Raw genomic sequence first — 20,029 nt, forward strand, 5'->3', positions numbered from 1 at the left:
TCAGCAGAAGTCCTAAAATCTGTCCGCTCCTATTGCAACGCCTCCTGCCTAAGAGGGTAGACCCTAGGATAATGCAGTAAAATGATTTTCTTCCATGTCCGCTCTTCTGGTCAGAGCTGCAAATGCCCTTCCCATTCTGGGCAGATATGATAGGCAGATGTGGTGTGACCTGACGCCTTATACAGATCTGATTTCTGAGGATAGTAGGCAGGAGGTCAGAAAGATCCTTCTGGAGGGAGAAAGGGCTGCGGATGAAGTAATTGAATGCGCAATGGACATCGCTACCGCGGCTTTCAGATCGCTTGGAGGGGCGGCGGTGTTGCGCCGTCAAGGATGGCTTAGAGCAACAGCTTTTAGACCAGAGGTCCCATTCGATGGGGAAGCCTTATTTGTAAAACATGTTGACGATGCACTACAGAGTATCAAAAAGGATACAGATACTGCGAAGGCCCTGAGGACACTGCAGTACCGAAAGGTGCCCTTTCAAGGAGCTAGAGGGAGAGGCCAAAAATCATATAGAGGGGGATAGCAACAGAACAGATACCGTTCCTTCTCTACATCTTCTCAGCCATACCGACAACAGTATGGTCAACGACAGGCGGGGAACTACTCAAAATCTGCCCGTAGAGGAAGAGGCGGTCGTCAAGGAAAGGACAACTCGCGAAGACAATGACAACCTTCAGACTCCAGCTACATTTATCCATTCCCCTCCAGAAGTTCCCCTGGGTGGAAGAATTTCCTATCATCTTCATCATTGGCAAAAGATAACTATGGACCGATGGGTCCTCAATCTAATCCAATTTGAACATACTTTAGGGTTTCTTCAAATTCCTCCTTGTACTCATCCGACACGTCAAGGGGTCAAACATCTGCATCCGATGCGCTTGGAGATTCAGACACTGCTCCGAAAGGGAGGAATAGAACCGGTGCCAATCTCCCAGAGAGAAAGGGGATTTTATTCCTGTTTTTTCCTAGTCCAAATTTTTTTTCGTCAATGGCGTCCTATTCTGGATCTGAGAACTCTAAATACTTATCTCAAAAAGCAGTCCTTCCAGATAGGTTCCCTCCAAGACATTCTGCTACTCTTAAACCCAGGGGATCATATGACCACATTGGACTTGCCGGATGCGTATTTCCACATCCACATTCTTCCTTCCCACAGCAGTATCTTTGGTTTGTTGTAGCCGGAGGCCATTACCAGTTTAAGGTACTGCTGTTCGGCCTCAAATCCGCCCCAAACATTTTCACAAAATGTCTGGCTCCAGTGGCGGCTGTTCTAAGGAAACAGACACCAGGTGTTTCCTTACCTGGACAGCTGGTTAATCAAAGTGCCTTCACGAACATCAGCTCAGTCGTCAACAGTGGCATGTGTAGAATTGTTTGCCGAGCTGGGCCTGACTCTGAACACGGAAAAGTCATCCTCCATCCTGCGAGGAACATCACGTTCTTGGGAGCGATTCTTGACACCACAATAAACAAGGCATTTCCTTCCATGGAGAGACAACAGAGGTTAATCTCTCTATCCCAGGCATTTACAAAAAGAAAGTGTCTTTCAGTACACCGTTACAAGTCACTACAAGGAACAATGTCCTCTTGCATCCCTCTTGTTCTTTTCTGTCGATTAGGGATGCGTCCGTTGCAGGAACAACTGGATCGACAATGGTGTCAGGCAGTGGGATCCTTCAACGACATTGTTGCAATCAAACCGGCCATGGTTCAAGCAGTAGTGTGGTGGACCCAACAACGAAATATCTCAGTCGGCCTTTCCTTCCTTGCCAAACCAGCTCCTCTGGTTATTACCACTGATGCATCCCTAGAAGGTTGGGGTGCTATTCTTCAAGACCTCAAGGTCAATGGTCGTTGGAAGTTACAGGAACAGAAACTTCACATCAATCTACTGAAACTCAGGGCAGTCGGATTACCATTGCTGGCTTACCTGCCGAGAATACAAGGCTCAGCTGTACTAATCAGGACAGACAACACAACGGAAGTGCATTATCTCAACAAACCGGGCGGTACGAGATCGCTCTCCCTGTCTCAGGAAGCCCAGAAAATATGGAAATGGGCAGTTCAAAATGGAATATCTCTGAAAGCGGAATATCTTCCGGGTGATCAGAATGTCAAGGCCGACACTCGGAGCAAGCTCAAATCAACCTGCCACGAGTGGGAGATCAATCAGGGAAATCTAGAGGACATCTTCCTACGGTGGGGAAAAACAACAGTGGATCTCTTTGCGACAGCCCGCAACAAAAAAGGCTGGTTCTTCGCAAGTTGGCTTCACCAACGGGGGTCTTGGGGTGATGCGTTTTTGATGGCATGGTCAGGCATCTTTGCCTACCCTTTTCCTCCAATTCCCCTCCCACCACGCATTCTTACAAAGATCAAGAGGGAACCGTGCAGAATGATCCTGATAGCCCCATGGTGGCCCAGACAACACTGGTTCACTGTAATGCTTCTGCTGCCTTCGCCCAATACCTTCACTCTTGACGATATCCGAGGGACAAGTACTTTATCCAGATCCGAAATCACTACGTTTAGCGGATTGGCTCCTGAACACTGTGAATTTCAACATTTAAATATTTCATCTGAATGCAAGGATATCTTGTCAAATGCCAGGGCAGAAAGTACAAACAAGATACACAGGATGAAATGGAAAAGGTTCTGTATATGGTGACAGGAGTTTAATATTCATCCTCTGAGATCGGCAGCGCATGAGATTATCCCATCTATTCTGCTCTTAGCAAAATCTGGTTTAGCTCCTGCATCAATAAGAGTGCATCTAGCCGCTATATCACATTACAGAAGAACTTCCACGGGACCATTGTTGTGGTCTGAGAGAATCCTCAAACAATTCATGAAGGGGATATTTTGTACCTTTCCTCCAGTGAGGCCTCCACCACCTCTCTGGCAACGAAATATTGTATTATCTCAACTAATGAAGCAACCCTTCGAACCCATTCACAGAGCGTATCTAAACATTTTATCGTGGAAGGTAGCTCTTTTGCTAGCACTAACTTCAGCCAGAAGAGTTGGGGAACTACAGTCTCGCACCATACAGGAACCTTACTTGCAGTTCAAGGAGGACCGGAAAGTCCTCAGAACTAATCCGAAATTTATACCCAAGGCGCCATCAGACTTTCATTTGAATGAGCCTCTAATTCTTAAAAGTTTTTTTTCTCAACGAACTTCTGCAGCGGAAAGCGCTCTCCACACGCTAGATGTCCAGCGCTGTCTCAAATTCTATTTGCAAAGAACAAAACCTTTCCGCTACTCATCGCAGCGCTGTCTTTTAGTGCACCCAGGAAGAGTTTTCCTCTATCCAAAAGGGGAATTACCCGATGGATTTCCAGTGCAATCCAATATTGGCATCAGGCGGCAGGGATGCTGTTGAATGCACAAGTTTATGCTCATTCTACGAGAGCAGTGTCCACTTCGACTGCTTTGTTTGCTGGAGTACCTGTCCAGGATATCTGCAGGACGGCTACCTGGAAGAGTACCCACACCTTCACCAGACATTACTACCTGGATGCAGCCGCGGATAAGGATGTAGCTGTGGGACAAGCAGTGCTGAGAAACCTTTTCCAGTGGAGGTGAGCCCTCTTTTCTATCCCTCCTTCCTATATGCATTGCATGTTCACATTTTATTGTAACTGGTTATTTCTGGTCATATTTTAAGATGAACAGACATTGTTGTTATTATCAAAGAATATGTCTAGGCTATGCGATACCTAAGAATTTTAAGATGAAGCATATGTATGGTGTAGTTTCAAGTCGCATTCTGGCTTATGTCCGTTTCAGGCTCAATAAAATTTGCTACTTACTGCTAGCTACTCTGATTCAAGCATGTGAACGTATGCAAGTTCCAATAGTAGAGTAAGAAAACAAGTTACTTACCTGTAACTGTAGTTCTCCAATATTGGTAACTTTCATAGATTCACATTCAGTTGGCTATGCTTCCCTTCAGCCTCACCAGTGCTCATTGGGTTTTCACAAAAGTGATGGCAGTGGTTGCTGCACATCTTTGGAGGTTGGGGATTCCAGTTTTCCCCTAGCGCAGTGACTGGGTGTTTAAAGTGTGGTTGCTACAGTCAGCCGTAGATCACCTCAACATGAGGTCGAACCTCTTGACATTGGGGTTCTCTATCCACGTGCTCAAGTCACAGATAGCCTATGTACAGGTGTACTGAAAAGTCTAAGGTCGCACTCCGACTCCACCCACCACCGGGTGAACCCCAGGAGCATCATGGTAGATGCAGTCTTTGTAGCGTGTGCGCTTTTCGAAGATTCGTGTGTTTTTGCAAGGTTGCAGCACCAACTCTGTACAGGTGTACATATGCCATCTTTCATAGGAGCCATACTGAACACGGTGCAACTTCAGGCCTTCCCTCCACCACAGCTAGTCAAGGACATTTAGGCTGCGATCCTGGTGTATCAGCCCCAGGCCTGGCTCTTGATGAGTGGTTCCAATGCTCCCGGGCTGCTTAGCGTCCTGTATTCTCCTAGTTGTCGATGCCAGGTGGCATATGTGGGCTCTGCATTGTAACCTGAAGTCTAGGTGGGCCTGGGCTCAGTGCCAGGGGAGCCTCTCAGATTCCATCCAGGTTTCAGAATAGACTGCAAAAGACCTGCAGTAGTGGATGCTCAACCACAGCTGACCAGCCGCAGACCACTTACCTTGCCCCATCCGTAGCTGCCTGTGGTGATGGATGTATCTTGCTGGGTTGGGGACGTTATCTGGGAGTGGTGGAGTACAGAGGCCTTTAGTCACCGGTGGAGACCTGACTCTATTTCAAACTGTTGGAGTTACGAGCCATTCGTCTGCTACTGAAAGCCTTCCTACCATCCATTAATGGGAGGATTGTTCATGTACTCGAAGACAACACCACCATGAGGTACTATAGCAAGCAGGGTGGAGTGGGATCCTGGCTCCTGTCAGGAGGCTCTTGCCTCTTAACTTGGCTGCAGCAACAGGGCATGTCCCTGATCATGAACTATCTGGTGGGATCTTTGAACAACAGGGTGGACTAACTCAGCTGTCAACAGCTGGTGGATCACAAGTGGTGGTTAAATCTTGAGGCAGCACAGGAAGCCTCCTAGAAATTGAGTGAATCCTGGCTAGAACTTTCTCTTCATCAAGAATGTGCACTGTCAAAGATTTTAGCATGCTAGATTTTCCAAGAAGGCTCTTTCTCTTAGAAACATTCTAGATAGAATGGAGCACGGGTCTCCTGCATGCCTTTCCACCACTGCCTCTCCTTCCCATAGTTCTGAAGATTAGGAACGATCAGGCCCAACTCCTCCTAGTGACTCTGAACTGGGCAAGGAAAGTGTGAGCATCTGTCCTTCAATCAGAGTACCACTTTGGGAGAATCTCCTGCTGCAGCAGCAGGCTGGGGCTCAGCACCAAAACCTGCCCAATATGCAACTCCATGCATGGGGGTTGAGCTGCGACAGTTGACTTTGTGTGAACCCTCTTCTCGAGGTTTTGAATGTCATCCCTGGTGCCAGGCGTCATCCTACAAAGTCTAGGAGTATTTACTGGCATGGTGTGGCACCCACAATACGAACACTTCACCGACAAAACTGTTGGATGTCTTGTTTCTTTTATATTAGCCCAGCAAGGACTTGCTGTGGGCATATCAAAGGATATTTGTTAGCCCTTTTTACATTTGCCAGGCCAGCTGTCCCTGTTCAAAACTCAGACAATACAAGAGAGTAACCCTTCAGCCAAAGGGAACTGGGTCAATCACAAATTTAAAACAAAAAGCGTTCCCCTGGAATTTTTCTGTAGTTCCTATTGTATCAGACTCAACTCTTTTCACAAACTGAACCCTTAACATCCATTTGCATTTACTCCATACACGGGTATAAGTAGAACCACAAAATATAAAAGAGATGTTCAACTATACAACAACCAGTGTTCGTTTTACATTCAGTTTAATAAAAATATTATACACTAACATATTTAGTCAGTATGAGCATCGTCTTTTTTCTAATTTTATCATATAGCTCATTCATTGACTATATTACATTTTATACATTTCACATAATCACATTTGTAAGTTCCATACAGTATTATCTGCACCACTATAAAACAATTACATAAACAATTAATTAAAAACCAGAAAGGGTAGTTGTCGACGCGTTTCGGTGGGTTCTGCTGTGCGCACCACCTTCCTCAGGACAGTTAAAAAACAACATATGCAGCTGTAAATATAAAAAAGTTCTTTCAGAATCATTACAGTACATTTTAAACATCCTTTAATATATGTATTATTGAGCTAAATCATCTCCTTTTCTATCTATAATATTTGTAGTCCCACTTATATCACTTCATACATTCAACCTTCCACGTTAACCACATTGGTTTAGGCTCAACCCCCCACTTTTATCATTGAGCCGTCTAATGCAGTGTATAGTTTTATTCAGTTAACTATTGTTCTACTGGCATTCATACATTCTTATTTTATAGTTGGTTTCACAGTGTTATTGTGACTATATCTTCTCCACTGATCTTAGCGTTTTTATATATATATATACCATCTATTGATCATAAGCTTTATACTGACATACACCCTGTTGTTCCTATCAGTTCTTCATTATTGTTACACTCGGTACTACATTTAGTACACAGAATCACAGTTACTCGTGATGATTGGAGTAATCAATCTTCCATATATCCTACACTATCTATTGGCATACATATCAATATCCGTATCAGTGCTCTTTCCTCATTATCAAGGTTGCATATAAAGGACCTGTTGTGATGAGGTTTTTCAAAGGTTTGACATGCTTCCCCCAAACGTCCTTTGTGATTCTACAATGGGACTTCAATTTGGTCCTCACCTTCCTCATGTGCACTTCATTTGAATCAATGGACAGCTGGCAATTATGTCTCCTGATTCCAAGGTTTGTGTAGCTGGTCGTGTTAACTTCGGCTCATCATGTGAGTGGACTCCAAGCTGACATCTGTCAGGCCTCAACTTGGGCATCAGTGCATACTTTGTCGAAATGCTAGTGCATTGATAGCCAGGTCCGACTGGAATGGCATTTTGGCTGTTTGGTCCTGCAAGTCTTTTTGGTCTGAGCCATTCTACAATTTTGGTATCTTTTCTTAAGGTGAGCATTCTGCAGTTAGAATATACACCAGAAGAGCAAATTACCTTCTGTAACGCACTTTCTCTGGGTTACATTATCTAATTGTAGATTTCTCACTGCCCTCCACCTCCCCAGTCTGTGGCTGGTTTCTCTTCCCATCTAAAAAGGTTCCAAACTAGACACCTGCACACTGATATCTCTGATTATGGTATGACTTTGCGTTTTAGGGCGGGCACAGTGTCATGAAAGAAACTGATGTTGATACGCAGAGGTGACGCTTACTTGCGACAGCATGTGGGAGCAGTGAGTAATCTGCAGTTAAATTACCACCAGAAAGAGCCTTACCGAAGGTAGGTAACATGTTCATTAATTCTAGATTAAAAAAATATACAATTGTTCTATATTAATATTTTAGAATTGTTTTAATATTTCTTTTTTGTGTTTAATAAAGATTAATACATTTGACTGTACTTTACCATAGGAAGATCTGTCTACTTGTAAAAAAAATTAAGAGTATGGAGAGGGTATGGAGATTTGCAAGTCTACACCTAGGAGTAACATAGCACTCTGAAATGTTTAATAGCAAAAAAGTGTAAAGTTACTCCTAGTTGCACTAATAGATTTGTACATGAATAAATCTACATGTTTAAAAGTATCATTGTGAATAAGCTCCTCTGTCTAAGTGTAGCCATTTGCAAGTCTCTTACTTATGTCGGTTTAGCAGTTTTCTTTGCTGGGGCAAAAAACCAACAAGATTTGCTCTAATGAGCTCTTATGTAACCAATTACAGAACTGGGTGTTTGTGAGGTATCAAGCACTCATATAGTAATCACATATGTTTTACAGAACAGGGTTTTCCCCCGCGGTGCATTCCATAACTGGAAGATACACCCTACTCCCCTGCTACAATCCTGAGATGGAGAGACAATGACTAATTGTATGAAGCACGCGCCATTCAAGTCAATCATGAGTTATTAAAAAAAAATAGTAATAAGCGTAAGATTTCTTTTCTTGTCATTTATTGTTGTATTTATTTTCTTCAGGTAACCTTTCTTTAGCCAACATGTCGTCTCTCGGAGGTATCCCTACAGTTTTGTCAGGGCTAAAAGTAATACAGATACCGCCATTGGTATATGATATACTGACATAATATACATACAATGGATTACAGTACATGCTCTTTTACAATTCAGAATTTCTTATAGCATCATCACACTCAGGGCGTAACCTGGTTAACATTATAACGTGGAAACCCATGCGAAATGCTTTAGAAAGTTCCTATGACCATCATCTTGTAACACATGGTGCGGAACACTACCGGAGAACCATGCACAGTTACAGAACACTCATTGCTTCTAACCACAAGCACGTGAGTGCAACCTTTAGGGTGTGTGTCAAGCATAAGTGGCATACATAGATTATGCATGTGTATTTCCCTGTCTCAAATGTAAATGTGAAGGAAACTTTTATCTCTATCCCTGATAGAGGAATTGCTAATTTCATAGCATTTTTGGGCCACAATCTTGGTAGGCATACTAGTACGACACGACTTGATCTGCTGATCAAGGCCAACTATAAGTCCTGAACCAGGACTCATTATCTGGCACTTCTCATATTGACAACTTTATGTGAACTTTGCATGACTTCGGACCTGGCATTTCAATCTAAAAACAACCTTAGAGATTCTGCACACCGGCTTCTGGTCTCTTATACCTGATCACACTGTGCTTTCAGGGCCGGTATACCTCAAAGCTATTTGGTCCTTTTTCTAACACCGGGGGACATTGATATAATAGTCACCTACAGATAGACTTGATTTCCTATTCAAACCTGCTCTTTGGAGTACGGCCCTTGTCTTTTCTATCTAGACTTACTCAAGAGACACTGAATGCTTCTGCTTAACATAACACAACCCTAAGATGTTGCCGTTTTAAGGCTGGGTAGGGTACCTGACCTATTTCCTATACAACCACTTCCTTCTGGGCATCACAGTAGTATTTGTCCTAGTAATTTAGCCACATGTGATATGGACGTATTATGGCTATAATTCTCTAACAATAGCAGTATTTGACTATGTTGCTCGATTTACGGACAGTATTTCTGGTCTGTATTAATATTTGGTCACATATGCTTCTTTACTCAATTTGTTGCAATTGCACTTATAGCAATTGAATTGAATCTTATATAGTTGGCCGCACTAGGAGTAGAGGCTTCTTCCTATTCTGCCCCTCTCCATTTTAATATGGCACCCTGTTTTTTACTCATGAATCAACCACTGTTGCATTTAGTCCTTCCTTGATCTTTACCAGCGTGTATTGCTGGTAGCCGGCATCCTCGTGGGCAGCAGTTTCAGACGCAGACTCACGAACGTACTAGGTAAGACATTGTGGCTGATTTCATATGTGATTTGGATCCCGGTCAAAACTCTATCGGGTTTATGCCCAACCTCCTTTATTGTGACCAGCCTCTTGAGACCCACTTAGACCTAGCTAAAGTTTGCCCATTATCTTATCAGTGACTTAAGCATTTGTCGTACTCATATGCTTAACGTATTATTTACACTTTGTCACTTTCTAAAGTTTATCGACATACCCATTTTAACTTTTCTGGTATGCCCTCTTTGACCTTTGTCTAGATTGCTTGAGTACCCACTTTAAAACCAGGGTTAGTTTACTTTGTTAGAATGCCATATGTATACTTATGCTCTTTACTCAGACAACTCTGTCCTTGCAGGGACTTCCTAGTTATTTCGAGCCCTGCTCATCATTGGCAGTATATACAACTGCCAACATTATTCATTTAAAAGCACAGCAACTTTTTTGCTGCACCATTGGGTAAGTACCTTACCGAATGGTGGCTATATATATTTGCGGTTTCATTCTTTTATGCCCTAATCTACGCATTTTCACGTTTCACCGATACAGAGGGAATACCTTCCCCTGATTCACACCAAATGATGATGTGGCCATTTCTCACATTGATGTAGACACACTCGATAATCTGACTTATTGACCTCCTAACTCTTATGTATTTGTAAGTACAATGACTTCCATTTACTGCACCATTGGGGTCAATATATACTTGTGGCTTTGTTGATGTATGCCCTAAATCTACGTATTCTCACGCTTTACCACTACAGAGGGAATACCGGACCCTGTTCCAACCACTTAAGTCTGTAGTCATTCTCTATATATTGGATTTAGACACACTCTGAAGTAGCGGACTTATTGACCTCCCATGCTGGTTTATTCTAGGCAGGAGATCAGCTTCTCCTCCCTCTGTTGTGATTTATTTGCTGAATATAGGAATGACTACTGAATCCTTTCAACAGACCTGGTACAAACTTCTTTCAATGAGTGATAAATAATTTTGCTATTCCTCTATCAAGGATAGAGAAGTTTCCTTCACATTTCCACTTGGGATACAAGGAAATACACAAGCATAATCCACGTATGCCACTTACGCTTGACACACGTCCTAGAGGTTGCACTCCTGTGCTTGTGGTTAGAAGCAATGAAAGTTTCGTCACTCTGTGCATGGCTCTCCGATAGTGTTCCACACCGTGTGTTACAAGATGATGGTCATAGGAACTTTCTAAAGCATTTCGGCATGGGTTTCCACGTTATAATGTTAACCAGGATACGCCCTGAGTGGGATGGTGCTCCAAGAACTTTTTTATTGTAAAAGAGCATGTACTGTAATCCTTTACATGTATATTGTGTCAAAATATCATATAGCAGTGGTGGTATCTGTATAACTTTTAGACTTTACGAAGTCGTAGGGATACCTCCCAGAGACAACTAACCACGTTTTGGCTAAAGGCAGGTCACCTGAAGAAAATAAATACAACAATAGCAGACGAGACAAGAAATCTTGTATGCGTATTTCTAATTTTGTTTGTTTTAAATAATTGTTGATTGACTTGAATGACGTGTCCTTCATGCAATTAGTCATTGAGCTCTTCTGTAACACCACGCATATTTGAGTTAGAGAGAAGCATCTAGTTGACTCTATCCAAGTCATTGGCTCGATGGACTAATGCATCCACTCCAGGAATTTGTGATTGACCACATGGTCACAGGTTTCAGTCCCAGTAGGTTCCACTCAGCATTTCATTCTTCTGAGGCTGATGAAATGAGTCCCATTGAGTTGGGTAGCAATAAATATCTGTTATTTCAGTAATAAGAGTCCAAGATATGTGTCTGCGTGCACTGTATATCACAGGTTATGTTCTATGGTAAGCGTATTGGCTTTTTTTAGCCCATACCTATTATGGGATTCCCCTCTTAAAAATATTTGTGTGGTAAGAATATGGAAACAACAAGTATTCAACCAAAGACTTCAAAACAAATATTTTGTGTGTTTATAACCCTCTCATCAGAAGCCAAATTATCTCTAGGTGCCAGCCCTGAATGAACAACACAAAGATAGTATTTATTTAAAAACAAAAGTGAAAGATGCCTCTCAAACATATCTGCAGACGTATTCGGTATTAATTCAACTAAACATACGAAGTCAAACGGCAACAGCAATTTGCTAGAAGAAACATGGTACAAGGACTGGCATACGAGTAAGGCCAGAGTGCAAATAAAACACAATATAATGCAAATGTACTTTCATTTTATCGTATGCTTCCTCCTCTCCAGTCTTGTTTCCTTTCATTTTAACTAGAGCATTCACAAAGCTCTTAATTTTAAGACAAAAAGCTTTCCACCTTAAGTGAAAATCCTTCCTCACATTAAGCAACCACAAAGGTCCAGAGTCTGTAATAATCCAGTATTTTGGTCCTCCTTGCCCTGGCATTGCCTCCTTTCACTCAACTGGTTAACTTTCCATAAGAACTTCAATCCCTTCCTCTTTGAGATTTGCTTCTCCTAAAAGCTTTGACTATTCAGTCGCTACCCTCTATCGCACACCTCTGTTTGCTGGCCATATCCTTTTAGAATTACGTTTAGATAATTGCATGTGCTTTGTTCAGTTTATGGTATGTTCTTCTATATTCAGCTGTGTACTTAATTCAACTCCATTGTTTTACCGCACAAAATATTTAATCTAGGCTATGCCTTGTTGCTCACTGATGTATAATGCATAGTTACCATTGCAAGGTTCATGCTTAAAAGTAACATTATTGTTTTTTAAATTTACTTTAAATTATGGTTAACAGGAATAAATAAAACTGTGATGGATGTCACAGCCTCCATTCCAAATGTAGGCCTAACAAGGTGGCCCGGTTTTCAACCCAGCTGCCCCTGCATCCCATCTGCCATTGCTGCCTGGTCGGTAGGAGGCTCCTGACCTCTTCATCATACGAGGGACGATGGCGTTATCATCTACGCCCAAGCTGACATTGCACATACCCCTGCAAACACAACTCTTGATGATGAGGGCCTAATGTGGCCAGGCAAATGACATGTGGGTCATGTGTAGTGGTAAGAAGAAGCCCAGCTTAGGAAGGACTACGGTCACACAAGTCTGCTTTCCCTGCACATCCACTAGTGCCTGCTGTTAGGGCATGCTGGAGGTACTCAGCTTGTGTTATCTGCCGTTGACAACACTCTGTTTGGCCCTATAGATGCACTATAGACCTCAGAAAGGCCAGGTAGGTGTTATGATATATATTGATTAATTGGAGAGGGTGGGAGAGGAGTCGTCTGCCAACAGAGGGTTTCCTGCCCTCACATAGCTAGGCGCAGTACCCACTGTTAATTCCCTCATCTCCTGATAAGACTTTGAGGCTTGTGAGCACATCCAACATCCACCCTCTCCCCTCATCAAATGTCATGCTGCGTTGATTGAGTCAAGAGCTTCATTGAGCTTGGATTTCCCTCAAAGGGTAGGGGAGGGACCCGACAGTCCTCAAGTGCTGGCATTTGAATGGGCTTCTCTAATAATGTATTCCCTTGCTCCTAGCTATCTTGAGCTATGGTTGTCCTCGTTAAGCCTTATTATTTAATTATATATGCTATCAATGGTTCTTTAGGTTAGATGGTGCATTCAATATACTGCTTGATTCCTTCTCCTCCTTCTCGAAGGAGTGGAGGGGATTATGACATCCCCCCCACTCCCTGAAGGATCCAGTCGACAAGACCCTGGAGCGTTCTCGCTGGGCCATTAGGTGCGGTCTTTCGCTGCTGCTGCTACTATCCACTGCTGCAAGGTATCTGTGAACGAGCAGGCTCATCTCAGCATGCATTAAATTGCCTACCACTGCACACCCCACCAAATTGGAGACCATGGACATGGTTGCGATCTACTTGATACGGCGTGACCAGTGGTTACTTGATCATTCAGTTTGCAAACACCACCTGCTTTTACAAAGTGTAAGCATATTCAACCTTTTCCCAACATTGTTTCGATAATTCAGGGCGATGGGACCATGCCAGAGACATTGTTTACCCTTTTGGAATACAGATATGGTGTCATGATCCACTTTGAATTGTTGTAATGACAGTTATTTATGTGTTTCCACTTGGGGTCGTCATTGTTAGTTATTTATGTGTTTCCACTTGGGGTCGTCATTGTTATTTTAAGTACTAAAGACAATGTTTGATGTGCTTTGATCCATGGTTTATAACTTAAAGCCCTGCTGTCAGCCCAGACACTGTTGCAGCTTGTTGCTGCATCACAGGTCCTGCCCCATCCTTTGTTATGCGATAGCACAGATACCTAAACATATTGCATAAAGACGTTCTTCTGCTACTGCAAGCTTTACTCACCAATGCGGAGGACTGCTTGCTCAGCATTTTCAGCCTTTCAGTGGCTTAACATTCCCAAAACATGGCCTATTTCAATGCAAGGCTGGGCCTTAGCCTTTCCAGGACCTCTTATCTCCATCGGCAGTCTGTGAGTAGTCCACAGTCACACATCACCAAGAACACAAACAGGCCTCAACATTTGATCTTTGGAATCACTGATTGTGATTATTGGTGCAAGCTCCGTACTATTTACCAGACAAGGCAAGTGTGTAAATGTGTGTGCATTTTTCCTGGTCCGAATTTCCTCCAGTAGGTAGAGTAATAAATACTTTTTTAATACTCTACTGTCAGTATTGTATACTTGCTAGGGTAAATAGTTGCCTTACTCTGCAATATTGTTTGTGGTGCAACGTATGTGTGCCAGATGTTTTCTCTTTTGTACATCCCCTGCCCAGAGCTCAGCAAGCTCTCCTGGCATCCCCCGCCCGCTTAAGATACATCTGCTGCATGGAACACAAATATCCACTTACGAACGCCATAGAGAGGGGATCCCTATTACTAAAACTCCCACAGGGGTACCTTTATTCTGTAAAATTCTGAGCACTTATCGCAGGATTATGTCTGCAACATATGGGTAATCATGTTGAGGCTTAATAAAATAGACATTGTGTTGTCCTTGTGATTTGCTGCAGATATGCGTTTAATTTCATCATCAAAGATTTTAATCCTGTCATGTTGACTTCATCTTTCATCCTTGAGAAATTGGTCACTGAGTATTAGTAGAACCCCTAGTAGACACCTAGTAGTGATGAGACAATTTAGATTCAAATGTGGGCTAAGGAAGTCAGAAATGTAATTCAAAACACATACCCACATTAAAGAAAAGTGTCTTTCATATATCTAGATTTATGTTGCTACTAATGAGAATCCCGTTTCCTTCAACCTGCTTTGGCTTAAAAAGGTAACGCTATTTTGATTTGTTTTACATTCAGTGATAAAGCTATAGGCGATCCAGAACTGCTTTTATGCAGAATAGTATGTGCTCTACGGTGAACCCTTTTGTATCTACAGTCATTCTCTTTGGAGCCAAAGCAGGTAACAGAGCCCTCAAACTCTGTTTTCTGTCAGCCTGGCACTGGGTCAGTGCCAGGCTGACAGAAAACAGCCTGGCACTGTTCAATTTGAATACAAACACATCCTCTCTAACATTCTCAGCATTTAAATGCTACATAGAAACTCTGCAGTAAACCACTTTGAATGCTGGCGATCGCTCGTGCCACATTCTATAACATCCTTTTTTGTTGTTGCCTTCTTTGCCACTCTAGACATAGACAAGCCATTTGCCAATCAGTCTTGTTCCTGCTCTAGTAAGAACAGTTTTAGGGTTTGATAGTGAGGCGTAGCTCAATTCCTATTGCAGTGTGAGCACAGGATCCTCGCCTGGGCATGTCTGTCGCATCTATGGCAATAAACAACAAAGTGATGGAATGTACTGCATTCCATACCATCATTGTTTTACCCACTTTGCAACTCTGAACATTTCCCTTAATAAAAAGTTAAGATGCTAACTAATATACCAACCCCGCAATTAAGAACCTTTGAAGATTGGTACATTTACATCAATCCACTCAACTCTGCAGTCCTGTGAAAATATTTTCCCCTGGAGATTCCTACCTCTGCAACCATTTCACTTCAACTCGCAGACAATTTATTAGGAAAAACTGCCGTCTTCTCAGTCCAGCAACAAAACCGCACACACTGCAGGTCACGCCTTTGATCTACTACCTTTAATTTTTCTTCCCTGCAATAGAGAACGTGTAATCCATAGAACACAGCAAAACTCTGAAGCCATGATTCATGAACACAGTTTAGACTGGCACCAGTGATGGGTCCCCATTCCGGAATTCAGGTAGAACATCATTGACAATTGGGACAGAGCTGTTAAGGGGACGTGTTTGAGGTATTGAAGTCCTGGTGTTCCATTTGGGTTCTTTGTGGGAAACGCGTACTCAACTCTAAACTAGATTGGACTTCACTGCATTTTTTCTACTTCAGTGCCTTTTTTAGAATTTTCTCTTCTTGGACAATATCAAAAGCGTGGAAGAGCACTTGCGGACTTGATTATCAGCCTCTTTGCTTCATTCTTCCAATTCTTTTGTGTGAGTTAGACAATTTCCTAGCATGGAATAATAGATTGTTTATCACTTGCATGGAAGGGCTGACCTAAGAATGCAAAATTGCGGATTTTCAACTAAAAAATATGAATTGTTAAAAACACAAATGCTAATCTCAATAAATCACTAATTTTAAATGTTGATTTGTCTCTCTTTGCTACAAGTAATTCATGTTATGTTATGTTATTTTTTCCTAACACCCATCATCCATCAGATCATTTGCTGTTGTGGACAGTAAAAATTAAAGAATGTGGTATTTGCAAAACAGTAAGACCACTAGTCTACCTATTTAATGATTGAGGACAATACCATGCTGGTTTTATGGCATTTGACAAGATCTTTCTCTGCTTTCAAGAAGTAGCCCGTTTGGCTTAACATAATAGTCCATCTTGTAAATTGATTTAATATTGCATTTAATATTGTAAAACATTTAGCATGTAAGATGCAAAGTATGAAATATGAACAATGTTCCCCAGTGTTTAGTCCAAGAAATGTTTCTTTTCAAATTGCAGTATCCAACTGAAGACGATATGATTGAATGGGCTAAGAGGGAAAGTGAGAGAGAAGAGAAGGAGAGACTTGCCAGGCTAACTCAGCAGGAGCAGGAAGACTTGGAGCTGGCAATAGCACTCAGTAAATCTGAGGTGTCGGAAGCATGAAGAACTAGGACAATGCTGTTTTTCTTACATCAGTTGTGTGGTGCCTATCATTGAAAGCTCAAGATATTTAAAGTATATTATTTACTCGTGAAGGCTACCTGTGAACAAAATGTTTCAAAAGGACATGACTATAACGGAGTTGTTACTTTTAGTGTCATCCCAATTTGTAGGAAACCCATGTGCATTTGATATTTTCTCTAAGCTTCATTTAATGTTCTAGGGTGATCAGGCAGAGAATATGAGCTGTGACCCTGACTCAGGGTGAAGGACCCTCTTAAGGAAAATTGTTCTAAATATGTCCGTACCTGTGTTAAAAAGCTAAAGCAGTTTAACTTGAGATTTTTCCCACTATCCACAAAATTGGAAGTAATAGGTTATTTCCTCTAATATTTGTAAATATGATTTTAAAATGTAGGTAGAATAAAGAGCCTATCTTTTTCTCACATTATCCACACACAATCATGTTTGGTTTACATAACGACTTTTTAAAAAAAAATGTGCTCTTTATTTACCAGGTGAAAAACTAACCCTGGAAATGTACAGTGCTTTATTTTATATATGTAAATCTATATTCTCTCTTTAAATGGAATAGATGCTCTGGGATTCGACTTGGAATTTGTCTTGTACTCTTTTGCTGGGTGCCCACAAACAAAATTGTCTGGTATGCTATTTACAGGTCTTTCGCAACGTTTGACAGCAGGGTTGGTTCATTCATTCTGTTTTTGCGTAATTTTGAACTATTTTTTGACAAACCTTATACGCTACATTGTGTATCTTCACAATGGTTTGTTTAAACCTGTGCTTGCCTTGCTACTTGGGAACTATCTGCCCTGAGAAATGCACAACTTTCCTGGGCACTTTACAGGCTGACCTGGTTTGCAGTAGGCACGACTAGTGCATTAAACATGCTGATAATGAATGTGATCTATGATTATGCAAAGTTTAGAATGACATAAACTATCAGATGCACCCTGAATGGAGGTTTTTTGTAACCACTCAAATCATTCCGTGATTGATACAATTTTAAAGTTAATTGTTTACTGTTCGATAAACCAAATTAATTTATTGTCCTTTATTGACACCAAATCTACCGAATCTCCATTATTTTACAAGTGCTCTAGTCAGTATCTCTTTTTTCCATAATGTTAGAAAATATGAAACTCATCAGTCGCCCATGTAGTTTGATTTAATGCCCTGACTCTTCAAACCTAGAAAGACCTCGCTAGTGTAGTCTGGGGCAAACTGCAAGCACTTGCATCTGTTTGACTATATTGTTCCTGTTCTAAAGGATACTAATGTGAATACCACTAATGTGGGAAGTTGCTAAAAGAGATGATCGTCCGCATCGGTTCACGTAGTTCTGGGGAAGAGGATCATTCTTTTTGTACAGCAGAAAGAAAACAAAAAGCTGCTTACAAGATTTTCAATGTAAAGGGAAACCTCTTATCAAGTATTAATACATATCAATAACTTATATTCATAATGTAAATGTACTGTGTATACTAACCTTGACTCTTTTACTGGACTTTATAGATTCTTAACTTGTGTTGAAAATGTATACACGGTGGACCAATATATTAAAATGTGTACATATTATATTCATGCTCACCTCTGCTGAACGATACGAGTTTTGAGTAATTTGATGTTCTATTTCATTTTACTGACTTTTGACATTCTTCAAATCCAGTGTTGAAGAATTAAAATTGAACCACTGGTGTGTGATCAATACCATTAATTAAATACAATTTTAACTGGCTTTTTAAAAGTTGTTCTGGTGGTGTAGACTTTGTTAATAGCCTTTATTTGTATGTTAAAATAATCTAACTATACCCTGTAATTATGAAGATAAAATGTAAGTAACAAATAAAATGGAAATTGTCAATTTTAGTCTTGGTTCATTTGCCTCAAGCAGACAATTAAAACAAATATAAACATTAACATTGTGACCGGTCTAGAGTGAAAAATGCCTTGCTGGATTCCACTTGGGCATCTTTTCTGAAAGAAACCGGATTGCTTCATAGTGGCTGTCTGTCAGTATTACCGACATGAATATTGGCTGCCACTATGCTATCGAGGTAAGTTTGGATAGGTTAGGCTACTATAACTATTAACTCCAAATCTTTAACCATGATGACAGCCATATTTTCAAGGTTAGTAACTGTAGAGTTAAGAATGGTAAATCTACACTTACTCACATATACTTACCTTGTTGATATAGCTGTATACTTTTCGGCAGGCTATATTCCTGCAGGTCGGTATTTAAACCTTGATATTGTTTCATTACAACTTTATAGGCACATTTTAAGTATTCTCAATCCATGGTCTTTTGCATACATAATTCTTACAGACTGCATACTCTGAGATGTTGAGTTACATTACTCAAAGCGCTGAAGCAAAGAATTCACCAAATAGCCTTCAATAGAGTACTTTACCTCTGGGCAGTAATTTTTTATTTATTTGACCCTGTATGATAGCTTTTAGCTTGAGCTTACCAAAACCGTGGTCTTTCCAAGAACGTAGAGGGTCATGCAGTCCACTCTGTTGCTTATCATTGGTTGGCTTTACAGTCACTCATTTGCCTGCTTCTGATTCGCTGGCTTTCCTGGTCTATCTTGTGTCTAACGCTCCCCTGGAGCCTGAACTGAACTACTTTTTTAGTTTGTCTTAAGCACTCCACAAGAGTGCATTTTTTTCCCAGCTATTTCTGTAGTGTGCCTCTCTTCCCCCCCTCTCTGCGCTCCATGTTGCTCACTCTTGCCCCATGTTAGTCTCTCTCGCCCTCCCTGTGATATGGCGCAGTGGCCGGAGCAGCTGACTCTGGAGCTGGGGATCTGGTTTCGAGTCTGCTCAACATCCTGTCATTCTGGGCAAATCTCTTAATCTCCCTATGCCCATGGACCGCTCCTGGATACCGTCACGGGTGATAAGCCAAGCTATATAAATCTACAAATGTTTTTTTTTTTTTATATGCTCGCCCTTGTGTGCTTTTCCCCTCATCGCTTCCTTGCCCATGTGCATTTCCCCAGCTCCAAATTGGGCTCTCTTGCCCGTTTGCTTTGTCACCCTGCGCTCCATATTGCTCGCTCCCATGCCCCTTTACATTTCTTTGTCCCCTCACCCCCTATATTTCTTCCATGTATTCCTCTTTTGCTTCCCCCTTCTACTTTAAAAACATATATATGCTATTGTATTTATTTATTTTTCTTTTCATTTACTGATGCAACTTGGATTGGTAAATAAAAACGTACGTACGTATGCTCATGCATGGTGCGCACACCTACAAAGTGACACCGGTGGACACCTTGGCTTTATAAAAAAAAAAAAATATTTAAGTATCTTCAGCTATGTTGTACAGCATTGCTAAAAACCATTGGCAGAACCAATATGTCCCAAAGGCGAACCT

At 41.5% G+C, this 20,029-nt stretch overlaps 1 protein-coding gene across 2 annotated transcripts in view; it reads left to right on the top strand.

Moving 5' to 3' along the window:
• EPS15 (epidermal growth factor receptor pathway substrate 15) overlaps positions 1-18,508 on the top strand; it is an 883,486-nt gene extending 864,978 nt beyond the window's left edge. For both annotated transcript variants that reach the window (XM_078670831.1, XM_078670841.1), the window contains one exon: positions 16,480-18,508. In XM_078670831.1, coding sequence (XP_078526957.1) covers positions 16,480-16,626 — 147 coding nt within the window. In that variant the 3' untranslated portion in view covers positions 16,627-18,508. The remainder of the gene's footprint in view (positions 1-16,479) is intronic.
• Positions 18,509-20,029: the final 1,521 nt, after the last annotated feature.

This window comes from Lissotriton helveticus, chromosome 1_2 (genome assembly GCF_964261635.1).
Source record: "Lissotriton helveticus chromosome 1_2, aLisHel1.1, whole genome shotgun sequence".
NCBI classification, from domain to species: domain Eukaryota; kingdom Metazoa; phylum Chordata; class Amphibia; order Caudata; family Salamandridae; genus Lissotriton; species Lissotriton helveticus.